The sequence below is a fragment of the Myotis nattereri genome, assembly GCF_964212035.1.
Source record: "Myotis nattereri genome assembly, chromosome: 2".
Lineage (NCBI taxonomy): Eukaryota > Metazoa > Chordata > Mammalia > Chiroptera > Vespertilionidae > Myotis > Myotis nattereri.
The window spans coordinates 106,637,907-106,661,126 of record NC_138076.1 but is presented as its reverse complement, the minus strand read 5'-3'; the positions used below and the strand labels follow the sequence as shown (position 1 = coordinate 106,661,126).

At 45.7% G+C, this 23,220-nt stretch overlaps 2 protein-coding genes across 3 annotated transcripts in view; one reads left to right on the top strand and one right to left on the bottom strand.

Annotated features, from left to right (window-relative positions):
• The window catches only part of BID (BH3 interacting domain death agonist), a 58,088-nt gene extending 43,231 nt beyond the window's left edge, over nucleotides 1–14,857 (bottom strand). Inside the window, exon 1 of one of the 2 annotated variants that reach the window (XM_081083528.1) lies at nucleotides 14,758–14,857. The gene's annotated coding sequence lies outside the window, so the exon portion shown is untranslated. The remainder of the gene's footprint in view (nucleotides 1–14,757) is intronic. The other variant, XM_081083527.1, reaches the window with a different exon arrangement.
• On the top strand, nucleotides 7,689–9,471 carry LOC308513457 (large ribosomal subunit protein uL29-like). Its single transcript, XM_081083529.1, has one exon. It carries the CDS (start codon nucleotides 7,806–7,808, stop codon nucleotides 8,175–8,177), a length of 372 nt encoding a protein of 123 aa, XP_080939655.1. The 5' UTR covers nucleotides 7,689–7,805; the 3' UTR covers nucleotides 8,178–9,471.
• Nucleotides 14,858–23,220: the final 8,363 nt, after the last annotated feature.

Genomic DNA, 23,220 nt, shown 5'->3' with positions numbered 1-23,220 from the left:
AAGATATTGAGAACCTATTTGAAGAAACAGTGACTAGAAACTTCCCTAGCCTGTGACGGAAATAGACACCCAAGTCCAGGAAGCATAGAGTCCTGAACAAGATGAACCCAATGAGGCCCACACCAACACACATCATAATTAAAATACCAAAGGATAAAAGAAAAGAGAGAATCTTAAAAGCACCAAGAGAAAAGCAGTTACCTAACAAGGGAGCTCCCATAAGACTATCAGTTGATTTCTCAACAGAACTTTGCAGGCCAGAAGAGATTGGCACAAAATATTCAAAGTGATGGAAAGCAAGGAACATAACCAAGACTACTCTACCTAGCAAAGCTATCATTTAGAACAGGGATGGGCAAACTTTTTGACTCGAGGGCCACAATGGGTTCTTAAACTGGACCGGAGGGCCGGAACAAAAGCATGGATGGAGTGTTTGTGTGAACTAATATAAATTCAAAGTAAACATCATTACATAAAAGGGTACGGTATTTTTTTTCAATAGTTTTATTCATTTCAAACGGGCCGGATCCGGCCCGCGGGCTGTAGTTTGCCCACAGCTGATTTAGAATCAAAGGACAAATAAAGAATTTCCCAGACAAGAAAAAGCTGAAGGATTTCATCACCACCAAAAAAGTATTACAAGAAATGTTAAAGGGACTTCTTTAAGAAGTAAAAAATTAAAAATGTGAATAAGAAAATATCACAAAGAAAAACTCACTAACAAAGGCAAACACAGTAAAGTGGATCTACAAACACAAAAGCTAGTACAAAGATTAAAAAGCAAAAGTGGGGAGAAACCAAGATGGCGGCATAGGTAAACACCGGAGTTTGCTGCCTCGAACAACCACTTCAAAAATACAACTAAAAGACAAAACGGACATCATCCAGAACCACAGGAAGGCTGGCTGAGTGGAAATTCTACAACTAGAAGGAAAGAGAAAAGCATACCGAGACTCAGAGGAGGTGCAGTGTGGAAGTAAAATACTAAGGTACAGAGGCGCATGTGGAGCGGGCTGGCGGCTGAGGGCGCAGTTGTCGTTTTCAATCGGGAGGGAGTCTCAGGCTCTGAGCTGCAGTTCCGAGCAAGTCTCTGGGGACCTAGACTCATTCAGGAGAAGCGGGAATGTCTGGCATCGGTCGGAACTCGAGGGCAGCTTTCTCTCAGAGGGGCTTGCAGCGATTACTGGGACACTGAGAAGTGGAGCCTCTGAGAGCAGCCATAACTGCTAGCCCCACCCTGTTGATCCCATGGGACCCGCCCCGCCCAAGCCCTGCAGGGAGGCTTTTGCTGGACAGCCTAAGGCAGAGGCTAGATTAGCACCTCCCTAGAGTTCCAGGAGCCAGTGTACCCAGAGGTCAGAGTGGGACCATCCAGTTTGCAGCTCCATGGAACCATAAAGGACACACTCAGGGGGCAGACTCAGTAAGCACCAAAGCCCCATTGAAGCAAGTCTTGCCCCGGAGAGGTGTCTCCAGCACAGAAGTTCTCCCACTGCAGACACAGCTGATTCTCACAGCCAATTGGCCTGGAGGTCAATTCCTCCTAGTGATACCTACAACAATCAAGGCTTAACTACAACAAGACTGTGCACAAAGACCACAAGGGGGTGCACCAAGAGTGTCCTCCTCAGGTAATTGGGGAGGCTGAACCACTGGGCCCTAGAGGACACTCAGCACAGAAAACCACTTTATCCACACAGGGAAGCATAAAAAATGTGGCGACAAAGAAAAAGGACACAAATGACAGAAATGGAGGAAAGCAAACTACTGGATATAGAGTTCAAAACCACACTTTTAAGGTTTTTCAAGAATTTTCTAGAAACTGCCGATAAACTTAATGAGACCTACAAGAAATCTAATGAGACCCTCGAGGTTGTGATAAAGGACCAACTAGAAATTAATCATACACTGACAGAAATAAAGAATATTATACAGAATCCCAACAGCAGACTAGAGGATCACAAGAATCAAGTCAATGATTTGAAATACGAAGAAGCAAAAAACACCCAACCAGAAAAGCAAAATGAAAAAAGAATCCAAAAATACGAAGATAGTGTAAGGAGTCTCTGGGACAGCTTCAAGCGTTACCAACATCCGAATTATAGGGGTGCCAGAAGAAGAGAGAGAGCAAGATATTGAAAACCTATTTGAAGAAATCATGACAGAAAACTTCCCCTACCTGGTGAAAGAAATAGACTTACAAGTCCAGGAAGGGCAGAGAACCCCAAACAAAAGGCATCCAAAGAGGACCACACCAAGACACATCATAATTAAAATGCCAAGAGCAAAAGACAAAGAGAGAATCTTAAAAGCAGCAAGAGAAAGAAACTCAGTTACCTACAAGGGACTGTCAGCTGATTTCTCAACAGAAACTATGCAGGCCAGAAGGGAGTGGCAACAAATATTCAAAGTGATGAATGCCAAGAACCTACAACCAAGATTACTTTATCCAGCAAAGCTATCATTCAGAATTGAAGGTCAGATAAAGAGCTTCACAGATAAGGAAAAGCTAAAGGAGTTCATCACCACCAAACCAGGATTATATGAAATGCTGAAAGGTATCCTTTAAGAAGAGGAAGAAGAAGAAAAAGGTAAAGATACAAATTATGAACAACAAATACACATCTATCAACAAGTGAATCTGAAAATCAAGTGAATAATCTGATGAACAGAATGAACTGGTGATTATAATAGAATCAGGGGCATAGAAAGGGAGTGGACTGACTATTCTTGGGGGGAAAAGGGTGAGGGGGATGCGGGAAGAGACTGGACAAAAATCGTGCACCTATGGATGAGGACAGTGGGTGGGGAGTGAGGGAGGAGGGTGGGGTAGGAACTGAGTCGAGGGGAGTTATGGGGGGAAAAAAGAGGAACAAATGTAATAATCTGAACAATAAAGATTTAATTAATAATTAAAAAAAGCAAAAGTGGGAAGAGCATGTGTAACTATAACAGTAAATAAAGGAATGCACACAAAAAAATTAAAAAATAATGACAAAAACAAATGTGGAAGGGCTGGGTAAAAATGGTAGTGATTTTAGAATGTGCCTGAACTCAAGCGACTATCAACTTAAAATAGACTGCTATAAACATAGCTTAGTATATCCGAAGCTCATGATAATCACAAAACAAAAATCTGCAAGAGGTAAAAAAAAAAAAAAAAAAAAAAGAGTGAGGAATCCAAACACAACACTACAGTTAGTCATCAATATATAAGAGAAGAGAGGAGAATGAATAGGAAAGGAACAAAGAAGAACTACAAAAATAAATAGGTATGTAGTTATTGCCATTTTATTAATTGTTTCCTATCAATCATTATTTTAAATGTAAATGGATTAAATGCTTCAAATAAAGATGAATGGCTAAAGATGTGTATATTTATTCAATGAAATATTTCTTGGCCATAAACAAAAATGATATCTTACCATTTGCAACAGCATTGATGAACTTAGAGGGCATTATTCTAAGTGAAATAAGTCAGAGAAAGACAAATACCATATGGTTTCACTTCCATGTGGAATTTAAAGAATAATATAAATGAACAAAACAGAAACAAACTCATAGATACAGAGAACAAACTGATTGTTGTCAGATGAGAGGGGGTGTTGGGGGCTGGGTGAAAAAGGAGAAGGGATTAAGAAGTACGAACTGCCCAGCTGTTGTGACTCAGTGGTTGAGCCCCAGTGTGGGGCATACAGGAGGCAGCCAATCAATGATTCTCTCTCATCATTGATGTTTCTATTTCTCTCTCCCTCTCCCTTCCTCTCTGAAATCAATAAAAATAGATCTATTTATTTATTTATTGGGGCTCAAAACCACAACCCAGGCATATGCCCTGACCGGGAATCAAACCATGACCTCCTGGTTCATAGGTCGATGCTCAACCACTGAGCCGTGCGGGCTGGGCAAAAATATTTTTTTTAAAAAAAAAAGTAGAGTTAACCCAGATGTTCAACTAATGAATCAATAAACAAAATGTGGTATATCCATCCCTACAATGAAATTTACTTGGCCATATGCTACAACATAGATGAAAACATACTAAATGAAAAAGCCTGTCACAAAAGGCCACATGATTCCATTTATACGAACTTCCCACAACAGGCAAATCCACAGAAAGTAGATTATGGCTGCCTGGGCCCTAGGGCAGTGATGGCGAACCTTTTAAGCTCGGAGTGTTAGCATTTTGAAAAACCCTAACTTAACTCTGGTGCCATGTCACATATAGAAATTTTTTGATATTTGCAACCATAGTAAAACAAAGACTCATATTTTTGATATTTATTTTATATATTTAAATGCCATTAAACAAAAAAAAAATCAACCAAAAAAATGAGTTCACGTGTCACCTCTGACACACGTGTCATAGGTTCGCCATCACTGCCCTAGGGCTACAGGGAGACGGGGACTGGAAGTACCTGATAATGTATTTAGAGTTTCTTTTGGGAGTGTTGAAATGTTCTAAAATTAGAATGTGGTAATGGTTGCACAACTCTGAATATATTAATAACCACTTTAAATGGGTGAATTTTATGATATGGGGAATATCTCAATAAAAAAGAAAAGGGCAACCTCAGAGAAGGTGGTATAAAAGCACAGGGGTCTCTTTACCAGATAACTCAGGCCATCCCCTCACACAGCTCTGCTGCTCCAGACACGTCCTCAGAGTCCATCATCCTGGGGTCTAAAGGCCTCCATGATCTAGATCAGCGGTTCTCAACCTGTGGGTCACGACCCCTTTGGCGGTCGAACAACACTTTCACAGGGGTCGCCTAAGACCATCCTGCATATCAGATATTTACATTACGATTCATAACAGTAGCAACATTACAGTTATGAAGTAGCAACAAAAATAATTTTATGGCTGGGTCACAACATGAGGAACTGTATTTAAAGAGCCAGAAGGTTGAGAACCACTGATCTAGATTCTCCTGCTTCCCCTCACATGCTCAAGCCCTGGGCTTCTACAAGAACTGTGCATAATGTGTAGGGCAAGATGGGCTAGAGGGAAGGAGACAGGTGTCCCAGGGACTATTGCAAAAAGTCTAGGTTGGTCCTTGACAGTCTCACTGTCTCGCCTGTCAACACTGCACAACTATCCCCCTCGTAGAGTGTAGTCAGGGAGAAAGAAGGGCATTACCAAGGCCAAGTCAGAACCTGGCTGCCCTGGGGCTGCTTTCATACCACCCTTCTGGGCCAGAGCTAGCAGGTGGGCCACCAAGCATGGACAGAAGGACCTTTCATGGGTAATAACATTCCTCCCATCTCCCAAGTCCTAGCAGGAAATGGTTTCGTCATTTACAAAAGGGAGTATGGTGTATTCCGTTGGAGTGTAAAAAGACAATCAATGCAATCATTTCACACACTGGTCAGCATCACCCCAATGAGATGCTGTGACCAACAAAGGCCCTGGATCCAGCTCCCTGGTCAGCCAGATAAGAGTTTGGGAGGTTAGATATCGCCAAGGTTTCTAAGAGATTCCCCAGAAAGAAAACAAGGCTTTTTAAGAAGTGGTGGATGCCTAGGAAGCCAGTCTTGCTTTGCTGTCTGAACTCGAGGTGTAACAAAAGAATGGAGATATCTGCAAGGCTGTGGACTAAAGACAGGAATATTCCTGAAGGCTGTGCTATCACCCAGTCCCAGGACCCCACCAGCCTGGGCCTGCTCACCAGCTCACAGCAACCCTCTTTAGGGCAAGGTGAGGAAATTCTCAGAGAGGTTCCAGTCAAGGACAGTCTAATCTCCTCAATCAGAGCAGAGCCTACCTTCATTCCAGGTCTCCTGGCAGTGCTGAGCCTGGCTGTGGTCCCTATACCCCTCCCCACCCCCAACCTCCTTTCTACCACAGATACAGAAGCACCTGGGCCCAGAAAGGGAGCAGTCCCCAAAGCAGTGACATCCCCCACCAGAAGCCAGCGACCAAAGCTCAGGTTCCCAACTGAACTCTACAGGCAGCCTCCTCATTCCTGGTTCCAAAGGGATTCCTGCTGGTGCCAGGAGCCTTTCCCAGCTCCTTCTGACACATATCTGCCTTCCCAGATGGCTAGTCCCTTATTAAGAATGAACTCGCTGATGCTGGAGGGGCTTATGGTACGTATGATCATTTGCCAAGTTGGCCTGCTCCAAAACAGAGGCACACATATGCTGAGGCCTTGGGCCTGGTTTTATTGTCACAGAACCAGAGTTACTCAGCTCCAGGTCCCTCTAGTGCACTCACTTCCCTGGAAGGACACAAGGGCGCTGCTTCCCAGATGCCTTCATGCCTCAGCCTCCATTCTACTCCCACCTCCTATACCCCTCCCTGGCACTGAATCCCTACGCTGTCATGTTCTCCTGCTGCCCTAGCTCCTAACTAGACTCCAGTTCTCCCAGCTCTGATTTCAGCTGGCTCTCCCTAGAGAAACAGATCTAAACTCCAGAGAAAGAAAAAGAAAAGCTCAACTCCTTAAGACTCCAGGGCAGGGCAAAGCAGTATGTTAAAAGGCCCATGTACTCTCAGCTCATAGAGCAGTGGTTCTCAACCTTCTGACCCTTTAAATACAGTTCCTCATGTTGTGACCCAACCATAAAATTATTTTTGTTGCTACTATATAACTGTAATGTTGCTACTGTTATGAATCGTAATGTAAATATCTGATATGCAGGATGGTCTTAGGCGACCCCTGTGAAAGGGTCATTCGACCACCAAAGGGGTCGCGACCCACAGGTTGAGAACCACTGCTAGAGGGATCCTCTGAAGGTGGACAGGTGGAGGGTTCACAGCTGGCTCTGCACCTGCCACATGACCTCACTTTCTCCATCTGTGAAAAAAGGCACCACATACCTCATGGTATCAAACAAAATAACAGAGAAAGTGCCCAACATATAATGGCCATTCAAAAGTCTCTCCATTCATTTGTGGGGGGCAAGAGGGGGAACGGGGAGGTTGAGGGAGGGAGGTATTCCAAGCAGTACTCTTCGGACATGGCCAGTCACAGGCTGCAGCCCCCTGAACACTTGTTCAAATATGAGCACATATATGAGAAACACCCCCACCATGGATGTTTCATATCTGCAGAACTTCACAGAATTAGCATGAGAATTAAAATGAGACACATGGTTATGCAAATTAAATCAAGTACAGATGCAGATGCCCAGTGACAGAAATACATTATCGTTGGCATCAGATAAAGTTCAGGGCCAAGGGTCTACATAGGACAAGCATGGGAATATTCAGTAAGTTGGACTCCCTACATAGACACAACTGCATTTGGAATTCCAATCATGGACCCCCCACCCCCACCCCGCAGTTGCACTCACTTCCCTTTCTCTGAAGAAAGGGGGTTTGTTAAGTACGAGCATATAAGGTGAACATTGATCTGTCCACTGGTCAGTACAGCCATCAGCAGGGCAGGAGCTTTTTTTAAAAAAATCTTTATTGTTGAGATTACAGATGTCTCCCTTTTCCCCCCGCATTGGCCCCTTCCACCCCATTCCCACCCTGCCCCAGGCCTTCAGCACTTCTGTGTCCATAGGTTATGCATATATGCATATAAGGTATTTGGTTAATCTCTTCCCGCCCTCCCCAAACCCCCCTTTTCCCTCTGAGGTTCGTCAGTCTGTTCCATGTTTCCATGCCTCTGGTTCTATTTTATTCATCAGTTTATTTTGTTCATTAGATTCTTTGTTTATTTTTTATTTTTAGACTCAATTGTGATAGATAAGCATTTATTATCATTTACTGTTCATATTTATCCTCCTCCTCCTCCTACTTCTTCCTTCTCTTCTTAAAAAATACCCTTCAAGCTTTCTCGGCTTATTCAGCCATGACCAAAATTAAGGCTGGGGACCCTCTTGGCAAGAAGGAGGAGCTGCTAAAACACCTGGATGATCTGAAGGTGGAGCTATCCCAGCTGAGGCGTGTAGCCAAAGTGACAGGCAGCACAACTTTCAAGCTTTCGAAGATCCGAGTTGTTGGCAAGTCTATCACCCATGTTCTTACCGTCATTAACCAGACTCAGAAAGAAAGCCTCAGGAAATTCTACAAGGGAAAGAAGTACAAGCCCCTGGATCTACGGCCCAAGAAAACATGTGCCATGCACCTCCATCTCAACAAGCATGAAGAGAATCTGAAGACCAAGAAGCAGCAGCAGAAGGAGCAGCTATACCCCCTGCAGAAGTACACAGTCAAGGCCTGAGCATCTTCAAGTCAATAAAGCACAAACTGGCTGATAATGAAAAAAATACCCTTCAACATTTCATGTGATACTGGTCTGGTGGTGATGAACTCCTTTAGATTTTTTTGGTCTGTGAAGCTTTTTATCTAATCTTCAATTCTAAATGACAGCTTTGCCAGGTAGAGTAATCTTGGCTGTAGGTCTTGCTATTCATCACTTTGAATATTTCTTGCCACTCCCTTCTGGACTACAAAGTTTCTGTTGAGAAATCAGCTGACAGTCATATGGGTGCTTCCTTGTAGGTAACTAACTGCTTTTCTCTTCCTGCTTTTAAGATTCTCTCTTTGTCTTTAACCCTTGGCGTTTTAATTATGAAGTGTCTTGATGTGGGTCTCTTTGAGTTCCTCTTGTTTGGGACTCTCTGCGCTTCCTGGACTTATAAGTCTATTTCTTTCACCAGGTAGGGGAAAGTTTTCTGTCATTATGTCTTCAAATAGGTTTTCAATATCTTGCTCTCTCTCTCTGTTCCTTCTGGCACCCCCATAATGAGAATGTTGGTACACTTGAAGTTGTCCCAGAGGCTCCTTACACTAGCTTCATTATTTTTGGATTCTTTTTTCTTTTTGCTCATCTGATTGGGTGTTTTATGCTTCCTCATATTCCAAATCGTTGACTTTATCCTCGAAATCCTCTCCTCTACTGTTGAATCCCTGTAAATTATTCTTTATTTCAGTTAGTGCATGCTTAATTTCTGACTGGTCCTTTTTCATGTCTTTGATATTCTCACTAAAATCCTTGAAAGTCTCACCAAGTCCTTTGCAGTTCTCATTAAAATCCTTGAGTAACCTTATAAATGTTGTTTTGAACTCTGTATCTAGTAGTTTGCTTCCATTTTATTTACTTCTTTTTCCAGAGTTTCTCCTGTTCTTTCATTTGTGACATGTTTCTTTGTCTTTATATTTTGGCTGCTTCCCTGTGTTTATTTCTATGTATTAAGTAGAGCTGCTATGTCTCCTGGAATTGGTAGAGTGGCCTTGTATAGTAGGTATTCTGTGGGGCCCAGTAGCTCAGCCTCCCCCATCACCTCAGCTGGGCACTCTAGGTGTGCTCCTGTGTGGGCTGTGTAGCACAGTCTTGTAGCTGAGCCTCAATTTCTGTTGGCATCACTGGGAGGAGTTGACCTCCAGGCCAGTTGGCTGTGAGGACCAGCTGTGATTATAGTAGAAGAGCTGCTATGCAGGAGACACCCTATGGAGCAGGACTTGCTTCAGTGGGGCTTTGGTGCTCATTGAGTCTAACCCTTGAGTGTGTTGCTTGTGGATGTGTAGAGTTGTAATCTGCTATGGTCTGAAATTGTCCACCAGGTGTACTGACTCTGGGGCCTCCAGGGAAGTGCAAAGTTAGCCATTGCCTGGGGCCATTAGGAGCTACAGAGCCATCTGCAGATGGCTGCACTTGCATTGGGCTTGGAAGTACCCAGGCGAGGCCAAGCTATGAAGCAGGTAGGCTGCTGCTAGTGCCGGTTCTTGGGCCTCTTATTAGTAAGTATGGGGCATGCTGATGCCAGCTGATGCTTGTTTAAGAAATTTTAGCAAAATCTGAAGCCTGAGCAAGGACAGGCCATTCATACAGAAAAGCTCCGGCAAACAGCTTGGGTAGGGCTGCAAATTGGAATGGACTGAGTCTCAGGGAATCAACTTGGTGAAGCTAAACTCAGATATGGCTGCCAGTCATCTCTGGTATGGGGGAGGTTCCAGCACAGGAACAATGACTCTTGTGAGCCCTCTGGTCTGGGAAAAAGCCACCCAACTGGAGTTCCTGCCCCAATGCCAGACAATCTAGTTCCTCCCTGTATGTCTCTGGATTTCCCCCAAAGCTGCTGCCCCAGTACTAGAGCCCAGAGGGAGCAATTCCAAATTTGTGCACCGGCCCTTTAAGAGGAACTGCCTGGGTCTCCAGCAGCCTCCTTGTCACTCAGTCACAATCCCAGCTGGTTTTTACAACCTGAAGTTACGGGGCTTCTCTTCCCAGCTCTGGAACCCTGGGCTGGGAATCTGGTGTGGGAATGGGACCCCTTGCTCCTCATGGGAGGCTTCCACAGAGGAGATATCCCTCCCAATAAAAATAAAAATTAAAAACACCATACATGGGTGTTGGACCAGCCATTCTGAGCCTCTGCCCCTCCTACCAGTCTCAATGTACTTTCTTTTTTTACTTCTCTAGTTGTAGGACTTCCATTCAGCCAGATTACAGGCAGATCTGAATGATGGTTGTTCTGTATTTTGGTTATAACTTTGATGTGGTTATGGGAGACAGTGAGTACCAGTGTTACCTACATTGCCATCTTGGTTCCCCTTATGGCAGAAGCTTACTAACTGCCAGCTGGGGGTTCCCATTGAGACCAGGCAGAAGTCCTGGCATAAAGCTTTGCAAAAAGCTCCATGGGACCCTGGCATCCTAGCCCCAGTAGACAGGCCTCTCTTGGCATGGTGGCAGCTCCACTTCTGTGCAGCCCTCTCCTGGGCATTCCCACTCTTCCACCAGAGCAGACTGCCTACTCTATGGGCCTGAGGTAAGTGGTCTTTTAAATCTGGTTTATGACTTCAAAGGTACTCTTTTCCCCTTTGAAACTCCACCTCCAGCACCAGTTCTACCATCCAGAAACTGATAGGAATACTGAGGGGAGGGGATAACTTAAAACAAACCACTTCTTGTTTTCTAAGTTGGTAGCTTCTAGGACCCTTGACACAAATACCAAAAAAGCCCCACAACAACCTAGAATTTGATTTGCAAGGCTGGAGAACTTCCTAAAGTAGTTGTTTTGTGTTTCATCCAGATGATGTTTGCCTTTACATTCCTATCTTCCCCATTTTGACCGATGCAGGCAGGAAGAGGAGAGGGAAGGACTGAGTCAGGAGTAGGAGGCTGCAGGGCCTGAGGGATGGTTCTTGAGGAGACATCCCATGGAGAGGGTCCAAAACAGTGCCCTGTAAAGCATCACCCTCTCCCATGCACATCATCATTGTCTTGTCACCTGGGCTACCTTCAAGGGAGGAGAATCACAGAAAGTTCATGATTCTTCTCTCAGTCCTTCACCCTCAAAGTCTAACAGGTATGAGATGCAAAGGTGGATGGGCCCCATTTGGGGAATGGAGCAGTGAGAAGCTGGGAATCCAGGCAGAGCAGCGTAATGGTTGGAGCTAGAACTCCAGAGTCTGACTCCATCAGTTGTGACCCAGGGCAAGTTATTTAACCTTTCCATGCCTCAGTTTTCCCATCTAAAGAACAGGGATAACCTAGTTTCTGATTACCGTGATTTCCAAATGAGCTAATTAATGCACATAAAATTCTCTGTGAGTGCATCTGACTTATAGTGAGCTATGTATGTCATGGTCACCATTCTCAATTAGCTGTCCTTTTCAGACCTGTCAGTGGCTTTGGGCAAGAATACATGTAGTAGCCTCTAGAAGTGGCCAATCAGGTGTGGCAACCAAGGAGCTTCTAATCAGATCCTGTGTGTGGGAGGCCCAATGGGGTGGGCAGCTGGTATAAAGGGGGCATTCCAGGCCTGTGCTGCCCTCCACAGCCCCAGCCTGGCAAATGGGCACTTCCCAAGGCCCCAAATCTAGAGTGAGGGTTCTCGTGAGCTGAAAGTCCAGAGCCAGAATCCTGAGTACCACCACCAGGACACACATAGTCCTTGATTAGGATGGCTGCTTGGCCATGAACACTGACAGTTACAGCTTCTCGTCCCAGTCCCCAATCCCTCTACCATGCACTAAACAGAAAGATAACATCATTCATTACCTTCAAGACTCCTGCCCTGGAAGGCTCCATCATCAAATATCCTTCTTCCCCTGTATGCCCTCATCCTTCCTGAGTTTAGGTGCCTGGGGCTCCTGAACAAGCCATTCTCATTAACAAATAAGTGGAACCTCCAGATCCTCCAATTAGTCTCCCAGGCTGGCTAAGGCTGTGAGCTGCCCTGGGCAAGGCCTCGGAGCAGGGTATGCAATGCCCTTTCCCATCTAGAGACACCCCTTTTCCATCTAGACAACTCTCCCCCAGAATTCTTTGCACTGCCCTGAGTGCATTTTTCCTTCTTCTGCAGCTGGAAAGCTCCCATTCATCCTTCAGAGTCCATCTCAGATAGCCTAACCTCCTCAAATGAAACTAACAGCAACCTGGGAGGGGAGTTGGGAGACTGAGTGAAAAAAAAGTGAAGTGATTGAGAAGTACAGATTGGTAACCATTCAGATGTAAAGTACAGCATAGGAAATATCTATAATAATGAAAGCATAATATGCTAATTAGATCGGATGTCCTCCCGGATGACCTTCTGGATGAAGGGTCCCGGGTGCGAGAGGGAAGCTGGTGCCAGCAGCTGCGGGAAGGAAGGCCTACTCTTGCATGAATTTCGTGCATCGGGCCTCTAGTAGTCAATAAATTTATATATATAAAAGCCTACTATGCAAAGTGTCCCCTTGGGAGTTCGATCGACCGGGATTTTGATTGCTTGCTATGATGTGCGCTGACCACCAGGGGGCAGTGTGGAACAAAGGAAGGCCCCAGCTGGCAGCTGCCAGGGACCCTTCCCGTGCACAAATGTTGTGCACTGGGCCTCTAGTATTGTAATAACTATGTATGGTACCAGATGGAAATATAAGGGGAACACTCTGTTAAGTATGTGATTGTCTAACCCAGGGGTGGGCAAACTTTTTGACTCGAGGGCCACAATGGGTTCTTAAACTGGACTGGAGGGCCGGAACAAAAGCATGGATGGAGTGTTTGTGTGAACTAATATAAATTCAAAGTAAACATCATTACATAAAAGGGTATGGTCTTTTTTTTTTTTAGTTTTATTCATTTCAAACAGGCCGGATCCAGCCCGCGGGCCGTAGTTTGCCCACGGCTGGTTATGCTGGATACCTGAAGGTAATACAAAATAATACTGACTATAAACTGTAATTGAAAAAAAAAACAAAACTAACAGCAACTCACCCCATGTTCCCACAGTTCTTTACACCAACACCCCCAAGGCCTGCATCCCAACAATATATTAGCCACCAGTCTGTGTCTCCATTCCCATGAGACAGCACCCTGTCCCTCATGAACCTGTGCGCAGCACAGCACAGGCATCCAGAGTGCTCAAGGGAGCCTGTGAGATGTTGCCTTTAAGTGCCCCTCCTGTGGTGCTGCCCTGCATCTCTCCTTGCGTTCCTCCCACCCCAGGAGGGACAAAACAGCTCACACTCTGGGCAGCAGATGTCCTTTCCCCAATAATGCCTCACTAGAGGTCTGTCCACCTCATCTTTAAAAACCACAGGACTCCCCTCCCTCTTCCCTCCTAGCTCTGAGACCTCTCTTCCAGAACAGTTACTCCCAGTGGAGTCCCAGGCCCCAAGATAGCATAGCCTCAGGCCCAGGAGTGTCCTCCCCAAATCAGACCCTGCCATAAGCTTCAGATGGGTGGAGATGGAATGTGGAAAAACCCCTCCTTCTGCAGCTCCCTTCTAGGAAAAGGCCAGCTGAGATGCCACTGAGTGAGGCTTGAGTTAGCAGATATGGCTTGGCAGGAAAGTCAGGCAGGATGGTGGTGGAATGAGGCAGTTGCCTGAAAAGGTGGGGGCACTCATGCGGGGTTCCCATCCTACTCCTCAACCCCTTCCAGGCCCATCAGATGAAGGCCAATCCAATCCCAGAAGGCCCAGGCCCAAACCCAAAGCCAACTCTACAGAGGTCTTAACTGTGCTCCTCAAGCTGGTCCCCCTCTGTCCTACCACTAGCCCAGCACTGACTGCACACTACTGCTGGTGGGTGAATGAATAAATAAACCCCTGCCACCGCAGCCTCTTGGTTACTGAGGATTTCAGAGCTCTCCCAGTCTCCTGAGTCACTCAAACTGTTTTCTACCACCAGCCAGTATTTGCACATAATTTCACTCTGGCCTCACTGAGGCAGGTGTTGGGGAAAGTGCTATCGACCAGAGTCCAAGGTCTGCATCTCTGTTTGGGTTCGGATCTGGGGCCGACCCATCCATTCTTGTTGCCTTTCTCTTCTCTAGGGTGGGACCCCGCGGCCCCCGGTCTAAGCCACACCGGGCGGGGTGTCTGGAAGTCCTCACCCGATCTCCACTCTGCTCCCCCTGCATTGTGGCGGGCTGAGGCCCCACAGACGGCTGCCAAACCCGAGGTTCACGTGGGGCGGAAAGGACAAAACCTCTCCCAACCCCCCGAAGGCCAGGGCCTCGCGGCAAAGGGAGTGAACCATGGAGCCGCGCGGGTCCCCCCTCTCCCGCCTCGGCTCCGTGCGCACCGGGCGGCTGCGAGCCGGAAGCCTCCCGGCGACGTCTGGGCCACGGGACCGAGTGGGGGCAGACGAGAAAGGGCCGCCCCGACGCCGGTGCGGAAGGACCGTGGTGCGCCCGGGGCCCCTGTCTTCCGTTCCCACCCCAGGGCGCTGGCGGTCGGGGGGCCACACCTGGAGGGCTGGGCTGGCGGCGCACACCTCGCCCCCACGCAGGGGCCCCGTGAGCTCGGAGTTCCTCGCAGATTCCTAGGAGGGCACAGGAGCCGAAAGACGGGCCCTGGCGGCTACTCACCCCCACCAGCCGAGGGAGGCCGAGAGAGGCAGCCGGGCGGGCGCGGGAACCCGAAGAGGAGGACTTCCTCTCTGCGGCGGGCGGCCGCTGCGTCCCTCCGCCCCCCGGCCGGCCCCGCCTCCCGCCCGCCGGTCCATCGCGCGCCCCAGCCCAGCCGCCTGCGCGGCGCGGGTCCCGAAGCTGGGGCGCCTGGAGCCCGGACAGGCCGATATTCAGAGGAGGCGGTGCTTGTCCAGGGAGCCCTCTGGGAAGGTTGGCCACTTACTCCGGCGACGCGGGGATATTTCGCAGTGTTCCTCGCGTGGAACTGCTTTCAGAAGCCTCAGGGATGCCTAGTCCTCCGGACGCCAAGATGGAATGAAAGCCCCTCGCCAGGCCCCGTGCTCAGATGCCCCCAGGATGACCTAAGCCAGAATCACTTGTGGCGCCAAGAAACAGAAACAGAAACAGGAACGTGAGTTTCTAGAAAGGGTGAGGAAGCAAATAGGACCGAGGAAGTTGCTCTTACCTGAACATAAGAATAGAAACTGAACTTGAAAAAAAAAAAGACTGAAAGGACATATAACCAAAAATCATCACATAGTTACATTAAAATAATAGAAATCACAATGATTTTCTAATTTCTACTTTTTTTGTATTTTCCCATTGTGAGAGTGAACCAGCGATCTTTTCTGTCAAAGAAAGGAGTTCCCCCGCTGTCATGGGTTCCGCCATTTTGATTTGACCTTCAGATTCTCAGGGGGTCGCCATCTTAGGCTCCGCCTCACCGGCCCCTTCCTCTTCTCGGAGGGACTTCCCCTTTGGGGTGCCTTGCCCATGATTTTCAGCCTGTGACTGAACCCTTCTGAAGAAGTAAATCTGCCCTGCCAATCCACTTTTGAGTGTTTGTCTCATTCCTGTGAAACTGTTGACCAGCGTTTCTAACACAATTTTTCTTTTTAAATTACAGTTGACATGCAATATTATATTAGTTTCATGTGTACAACCCTGTGATTAGGCATTTATGTAACTTATGAAGTGATCACCCCAATAAATCTGGTACCCATCTGACACCATACATAGTTATTACAATATTATTGACTATATTCCTTATGCTGTACTAATTTGTACTTCTAAATTCCTTCACTTTTTTCACCCATCCCATCAACCCACCCTCCCCCATCTGGCAACCTTCAAAATGTTTTATATATCTATGATTCTTTTTCTGTCCTGCTTGTTTGTTTTGTTTTTAGTTTCCACATATAAGTTAAATCATCTGACATTTGTCATTTTCTGTCTAACTTATTGCACTCATTACAATACCCTCTACTTAGGTCCATCCATGCTGCTACAGATGGCAAAATTTCATTTCTTTTTATGGCTGCATCATATTCCATTGTATATATGCCCCACTTCTTTATCCACTCATCTATTGATGGACACTTAAGTTGCTTCCATATCTTGGCTATCCTAATATATAAAAACCCAGGGTCCATAATAACTGACTGAAGGCTCCACCGAACACCAGAAGTCAGTCCTGCAGTCAGTGCTGGGTTGCCATGGCAACCCAGCACTGACTACCAAGGGGACTGGGGATCAGGCCCAGAGAGAGGCCCGCAGAGAGAGGCAGAGTCTGATCCGCAGCCCCTGTGGCAGCTGTTGATTAGCCATTGTCTCTCTCTCTGGGCTTTGCCAGCAGCCAAGCCTCTTTTTCTCTCCAGGCCTCCACAGTGGGGGTGTGTGTGTGTGTGTGGGGGGGGCTGCTGATTAGCTCTGCCTCTCTGATCAGGCCCAGAGATAGGCCCGGAGACGCTGACTGGCATAGAAACCAACCAATCAGAACCAAATCTGGGTGAACTGTGAGGATCCAATGGCTGCCTAGGAGGCAAAGCTTTTGACACTGACTGGCATAGAACCCAACCAATTGGAACCAAATTGGCTGGCAGAAGAGGGCAGTTGGTGAGATCAGGCTAGCAGGAAAGAGCAGTTAGGGGCAATCAGGCAGGCAGGCAGAGAGGTTAGGGGTGATCAGGCAGGCAGAGGCAGTTAGGGATGATCAGGCAGGCAGGCAGGTGAGTGGTTAGGAGCCAGTGGTCCCAGATTGCGAGAAGGATGTCCAACTGCCAGTTTAACTGCACCCAGATTGCGAGAAGGATGTCCAACTGCCAAGGGGTCCCCAATTGGAGAGGGTGCAGGCTGGGCTGAGGGAACCCCCGCTCCAAGCATGAATTTCGTGCACCGGGCCACTAGTTGTAAATAATGCTGCAATGAACATATGAATGCATATGTCTTTTCAATTTAGTGTTTTATTTTATTATTTATTTATTTAGTCTCAAAATATTTAATTTTGTTTTGAAAAGATTACATTCCTGGCTTCCCTCCCTGCCACATCACTCCAGCTCACCAGCAGTGACACACTCACACCCACTCACGTACCTAAGGCCAAAAGGCTGTGTCTGCTTCTGCCATTGCCAGTTGGGAAGAGGGAATTTTGATTTAGTGTTTTGGATTTCTTAGGATTAATACTCAGAAGTAGAATTGCTGGGTCCTTCATTGACTCTTGTTATAGCCTTTGTTGTAAAGTCTATTATGTCTGGATCTGTAATACTTTAAAAAATAAAGATAAATTTGTTTTTAAAAGTCTGTTGTGTCTGGTATGAGTACTGCTAATGCAGCTTTTTTTTGGTTCATTTCCATTTTCTTGAAAAATCCTTTTCCATCCCTTAACTTTCAGTCTGTGCTGAAGTGAGTTTTTTGTATACAGCTTATGTAAGAGTCTTGTTTTGTTATGTAGTCAGCCACTGTATGTCTTTGACTGAAGCATTTAATCCATTTGCCTTTAAAATAATTGTTGATAGATGTGTATTTATTGCCATTTTATTATTCATATTTTTAAATTTTTCTTCTTCTTCTTCTTCTTCCTCTTCTTCTTCTTCTTCTTCTCCTTCAACATTTGTTGTAATATGGTTTGGAGGTGATACATTCCTTTGGCTTTTGTCTTTGTTTTTGTTTTTGGTCTGGGAAATTATTTATCTGTTCTTTAGTTATAAGTGATAGTCTTGCTGGCCTGCAAAGATTCTGTTGAAAAATTAGCCAATAGTCTTATGGGAGCTCCCTTGTAAGTAACTGCTTTTCTCTTGCTACTTTTAAGATTCTCTTTTTGTCTTTAACCTTGGCTTTTTTATTTTTAATTCTCACCTGAGGATATGTTTCCACTGGTTTTTAGAGAGAGAGTAAGGGAGAGAGAAAGAGAAAAGGGGAGAGAGAGAGAGAGAAACAAAGATATGAGAGAAACAGCTGTCAGTTTCCTCATATATGTGGCTCCAATCAACTGAGGCTAAGGCTAACCTTTGGTATTTTAGTTATGATGTGCCTTGGTGTGGATCTCTTTGGGTTCATCTTGTTTGGGACTCTCTGCACTAACTGGACTTGTATGTTTGTCTCTTTCACCATGTTAGGGAAATTTTCCATCATTATATTTTTTCACACAGGTTTTCAATTTCTTACTTTCTCTCTTCTCCTCTGGCACTCCCATGATGGGAATGTTGGTTCACTTGAAGTTGTCCCAGAGGCTTATTACACTATCCTCATTTCTTAAAATTCTTTTCCTTTTTTTTTTTCCTGATTGGATGTCTTTTGCTTCCTTATCTTCCAAACCACTTTTTTGACCCTCTCCTTCATCTACTCTACTATTGATTCCCTGTAATGTATTCTTCATTTCAGTTAATGTATTCTTTACTTTGGACTGATTCATCTTTGTGTTTCCTATCTTTGTTGAAGTTCTCACTCAGGTCCTCTATTCTTCCCCTAAATTCATTATGCATCCTTTTAACCAACAGTTTAAACTCTGCATCTAATAGATTACTTGCCTCCTTTTTGTTTAATTCTTTTTCTGGAGTTTTGTTCTGTTCTTTCATTTGAGATATGTTTCTTTATCTTCTTATTTTATCTGCCTCCCTGTGTTTGGTCCTATGTATTAGATAGAGCTGCTATATGTCCCAGACTTGGTAGAATCACCTTATATAGTAGGTTTCCTGTAGGGCCCAGTGGCACAGCCTTCCCAGTTACCCAAGTTGGGTGCTCAAAGTATGCCCCCATGTGGGCTGTGTGCACCCTCCTATTGTAGTCAAGCCTTGATTGCTTTTGGCACCTCAATGGGAGGAATTTATCCAGGCTGATTGGCTGCAAGGACTGGCCATGACCACCATGAAGCATTTGCTGACCCCAAGAAGCATAACTCCCTTAAGAGGGACTCAGGTAGCCCTGACCAGTTTGGCTCAGTGGATAGAGTGTTGGCCTGTGGACTGAAGGGTCCCAGGTTCGATTCCAGTCAAGGATATGTACCTTGGTTGCGGGCACATCTCCAATAGGGGGTGTGCAAAAGGCAGCTGATCGATGTTTCTCTCTCATCGATGTTTCTAACTCTCTAGCCCTCTCCCTTCCTCTCTGTAAAAAAATCAACAAAATATACTTTAAAAAAAAAAAAAGAGGGGCTTAGGTACCTGCTAAGTCCACCTCTGAGTGTGCCACTCATGGAGGTGGTGGGTGATGCTTTGGCATGGTCTGAAGCCATCTACCAGGTGTGCTGGCATTGGGGCTTCCTGGGAGGTGCAGGCCAAGGTCAGCTGCCACTTGTGGCCTGCCTGGGGCCACCAAGCATGAGCTACAAAGCGATCTGCAGATGCCTGCTGATGCCTGCTACTTGTGCCAGGCTTGGGGCTACTTAGCAAGAAGTACTCTGTATGCAGAAGCTAGATGCCAGTTGATTGAGAGGTTTTAGGAAAGTCGGCAGCTTGAGCCAAGACAGGCTGTTTGTATGGAAAAACCACTGGAAACAGGTTGGATAGACCTGTAAGCTGGGTGGATGGAAGTCTCAGGGTGGGGCAAAGTGTGTTAGCCAGGTTGATAAAGACATATTGGTCAGATTGGTGTCTGCTAACTCCAGGGATAGGGGAGGGCTTAGGAAGGGAACAATGACCTCTGCTAGCACACCTGGGAGAAAGCTGCCCCTCCAGCTCTCATTCTGATGTCAAGCAATTTAATTCTTCCCTGTATGTCCCTGGCACCTCTCAAGCTGCTGCCCCAGCACTGGAGTTCAGAGTGAGTGATTTCAAGTAAGTTCATGTGTGGACACTTTAAGAGGAACACCTGGGACTCGAGCAGCCCTTTGTTTCACTCAGCCACAATCCCCACTGGTTTTTACAGTCAGAAGTTATGGGGACTTCTCTTCCCAGCACTGGAACCCTGGTCTAGGGGGTAAGGTATGGGGCTGGGACCAATCACTCCTCACGGGGAACCTCCACTGCCAAGATATTCCTCCCAATTTTTAACCATTACATGTGGGTGTGGGACCAGCCTGTTCCATGTCTCTGACAATCCTACCAGGCTCAATATGGCTTCTTATTTATATCCTTATTTATAGGAATTCTGTTCAGTTAGATTTCAGGTGGTTCTCAATAATGGTTGTTCTGTAGTTTAGTTATAATTTTGATGTGGTTGTGGGAGGTTCCAAGTATTGTGTTTATCTACAATTTTTCTTTTTTTTGTTAATCTTCACCCAAGGATATTTTTTCCATTGATTTTTAAATATATGTGTCTGTGTGTATAAATATATATATACATATGTATATATATATTTAAATATATATATTTTATTGATTTTTTACAAAGAGGAAGGGAGAGGGATAGAGAGTTAGAAACATCGATGAGAGAGAAACATTGATCAGCTGCCTCCTGCACACCCCTTACTGGAGATGTGCCCGCAACCAAGGTACATGTCCTTGACTGGAATCGAACCTGGGACCCTTCAGTCTGCTGGCCGATGCTCTATCCACTGAGCAAAACTGGTTAGGGCTTAAAATGTACTTTTTATTGCTTTCAGAGAGGAAGGGAAAGGGAGAGAGAGGTAGAAACATCAATGATGAAAGAGAATCATCTATCGGGAGCCTCATGCACACCCCCTACTGGGGATTAAGCCCACAACCCAGGCACGTGCCCTTGACCAGAATCAAACCTTCACTTGGCAGGGTGATGCTCTATCCACTGAGCAATTGAATTATTTTAATATATTTTATTTATTATTTTTTAAAATTAAATCTTTATTGTTCAGATTATTACAGTTGTTCCTCTTTTTTCCCCCATAGATAGCTCCCCTCCACCAGGTTCCCACTCCACCCTCTGCCCTTACCGGCCCCCCCCCCCCACTGTCCTCATCCATAGGTGTACTATTTTTGTCCAGTCTCTTCCCGCACCCCCTACACCCCGTTCCCCATGAGAATTGTCAGTCCACTCCCTTTCTATGCCCCTGATTCTATTATATTCACCAGTTTATTCTGTTCATCAGATTATTTATTCACTTGATTTTTAGATTCACTTGTTGATAGATATGTATTTGTTGTTCATAATCTTTATCTTTACCTTTTTCTTCTTCCTCTTCTTAAAGAATACCTTTCAGCATTTCATATAATACTGGTTTGGTGGTGATGAACTCTTTTAGCTTTTTCTTATCTGTGAAGCTCTTGTCTGACCTTCAATTCTGAATGATAGCTTTGCTGGGTAAAGTAATCTTGGTTGTAGGTTCTTGGCATTCATCACTTTGAATATTTCTTGCCACTCCCTTCTGGCCTGCATAGTTTCTGTTGAGAAATCAGCTGACAGTCGTATGGGTACTCCCTTGTGGGTAACTGTCTTTCTCTTGCTGCTTTTAAGATTCTCTCTTTGTCTTTTGCTCTTGGCATTTTAATTATGATGTGTCGTGGTGTGGTCTTCTTTGGATTCCTTTTGTTTGGGGTTCTCTGCACTTCCTGGACTTGTAAGTCAATTTCTTTCACCAGGTAGGGGAAGTTTTGTTATTATTTCTTCAAATAGGTTTTCAATGTCTTGCTCTCTCTCTTCTTCTGGCACCCCCACAATTCGGATGTTGGTACCCTTGAAGTTGTCCCAGAGGTTCCTTACACTATCTTCATATTTTTGGATTCTTTTTTCTTTTTGCTTTTCTGGTTGCGTGTTTTTTGCATCTTAGTATTTCAAACCTTTGACTTGATTCTTGCGATCCTCTAGTCTGCTGTTAGATCTCTGTATATTATTCTTTATTTCAGTCAGTGTATGCTTAATTTCTAGTTGGTCCTTTTTCATATCCTTGAGGGTCTCACTAAATTTATTGGCAGTTTCTAGAAAATTCTTGAAAAACCTTATAACCGTGGTTTTGAACTCTATATCCAGTAGTTTGCTTTCCTCCATTTCTGTCATTTGTGACCTGTTTCTTTGTCTCCACATTTTGGCTGCTTCCCTGTGTTGATAGAGTGGCTTTCTGTGTTAGATGTCCTATAGGGCCCAGTGGCTCAGCCTCCCTAATTACCTGAGGTGGACACTCTTGGTGCACCTCTTTGCGGGCTTTGTGCACAGTTTTGTTGTAGTTAAGCCTTGATTGTTGTAGGTATCACTGGGAGGAATTGACCTCTAGGCCAATTGGCTATGAGAATCAGCTGTGTCTACAGTGGGAGAACTTCTGTATTGGAGACACCCTTCTGGGGCAAGACTTGCTTCAGTGGGGCTTTGGTGCTCACTGAGTCTGTCCCCTGAGTGTGTCCCTTATGGATCTGAGGAGTTGTAATCTGGATGGTCCCACTCTGAACACTGGGTACACTGTCTCTTGGATCTAAGGAGGTGCTAATTTAGCCTCTGCCTGAGGCTACCCAGGAGGAGCTACAAAGAGATCTGCAGCCGAAACCGGTTTGGCTCAGTGGATAGAGTGTCGGCCTGTGGACTGAAAGGTCCCAGGTTCGATTCCGGTCAAGGACATGTACCTGGGTTGCGGGCATATCCCCAGTAGGAGATGTGCAGGAGGCAGCTGATCGATGTTTCTCTCTCATCGATGTTTCTAACTCTCTATCTCTCTCCCTTCCTCTCTGTAAAAAATCAATAAAATATATTTAAAAAAAAAGAGATCTGCAGATTCCTCTTCCTTGTTTGGGATTTGGAGGTGCCCAGATGAGGCCCAGCTGTGAAGCAATGCAAGCTGCTGTGGGGCCTTGGGCCTTCTTTTGGATGTTCTGGGTCTCTCTGACCCAACTTCAGTTTGTTAGGTAATTTTAGATTGCAGAGGGCCAGGCCATTCATATGCAAAAGCCTCTGCGCACAGCTTGGGTGGGTAGGGATCTCAGGGAATCAACAGGGCGGAGAAAACAGCTATGGCTGATCCTCAGCCCTGCCCTAAGAGGCCCCGGGTCTCAGTGTCCCGCAGTAATTGCTGCAAGCACCTCTGAGAGAAAGCCGCCCTCGAGTTCCACCCCATGCCAGACAGTCCAGTTTCTCCCCGTATGAGTCTGGTCCCCAGAGACTCGCCCGGAACTGGAGTTCAGAGCCCTCGGGAGCTTGTGTTTCCCTCCCGATTGAAAAAGACAACCGCGTCCTCAGTTGCCAGCCCTTTCTGCGCACCTCCGTACCTCTGCACTTTACTTCTGCACCTCCTCTGAGTCTCAGTGT

Excerpts from the sequence above, each read along its gene's own strand:
- LOC308513457 (XM_081083529.1), top strand. The coding sequence starts at position 7,806 with ATGACCAAAATTAAGGCTGGGGACCCTCTTGGCAAGAAGGAGGAGCTG.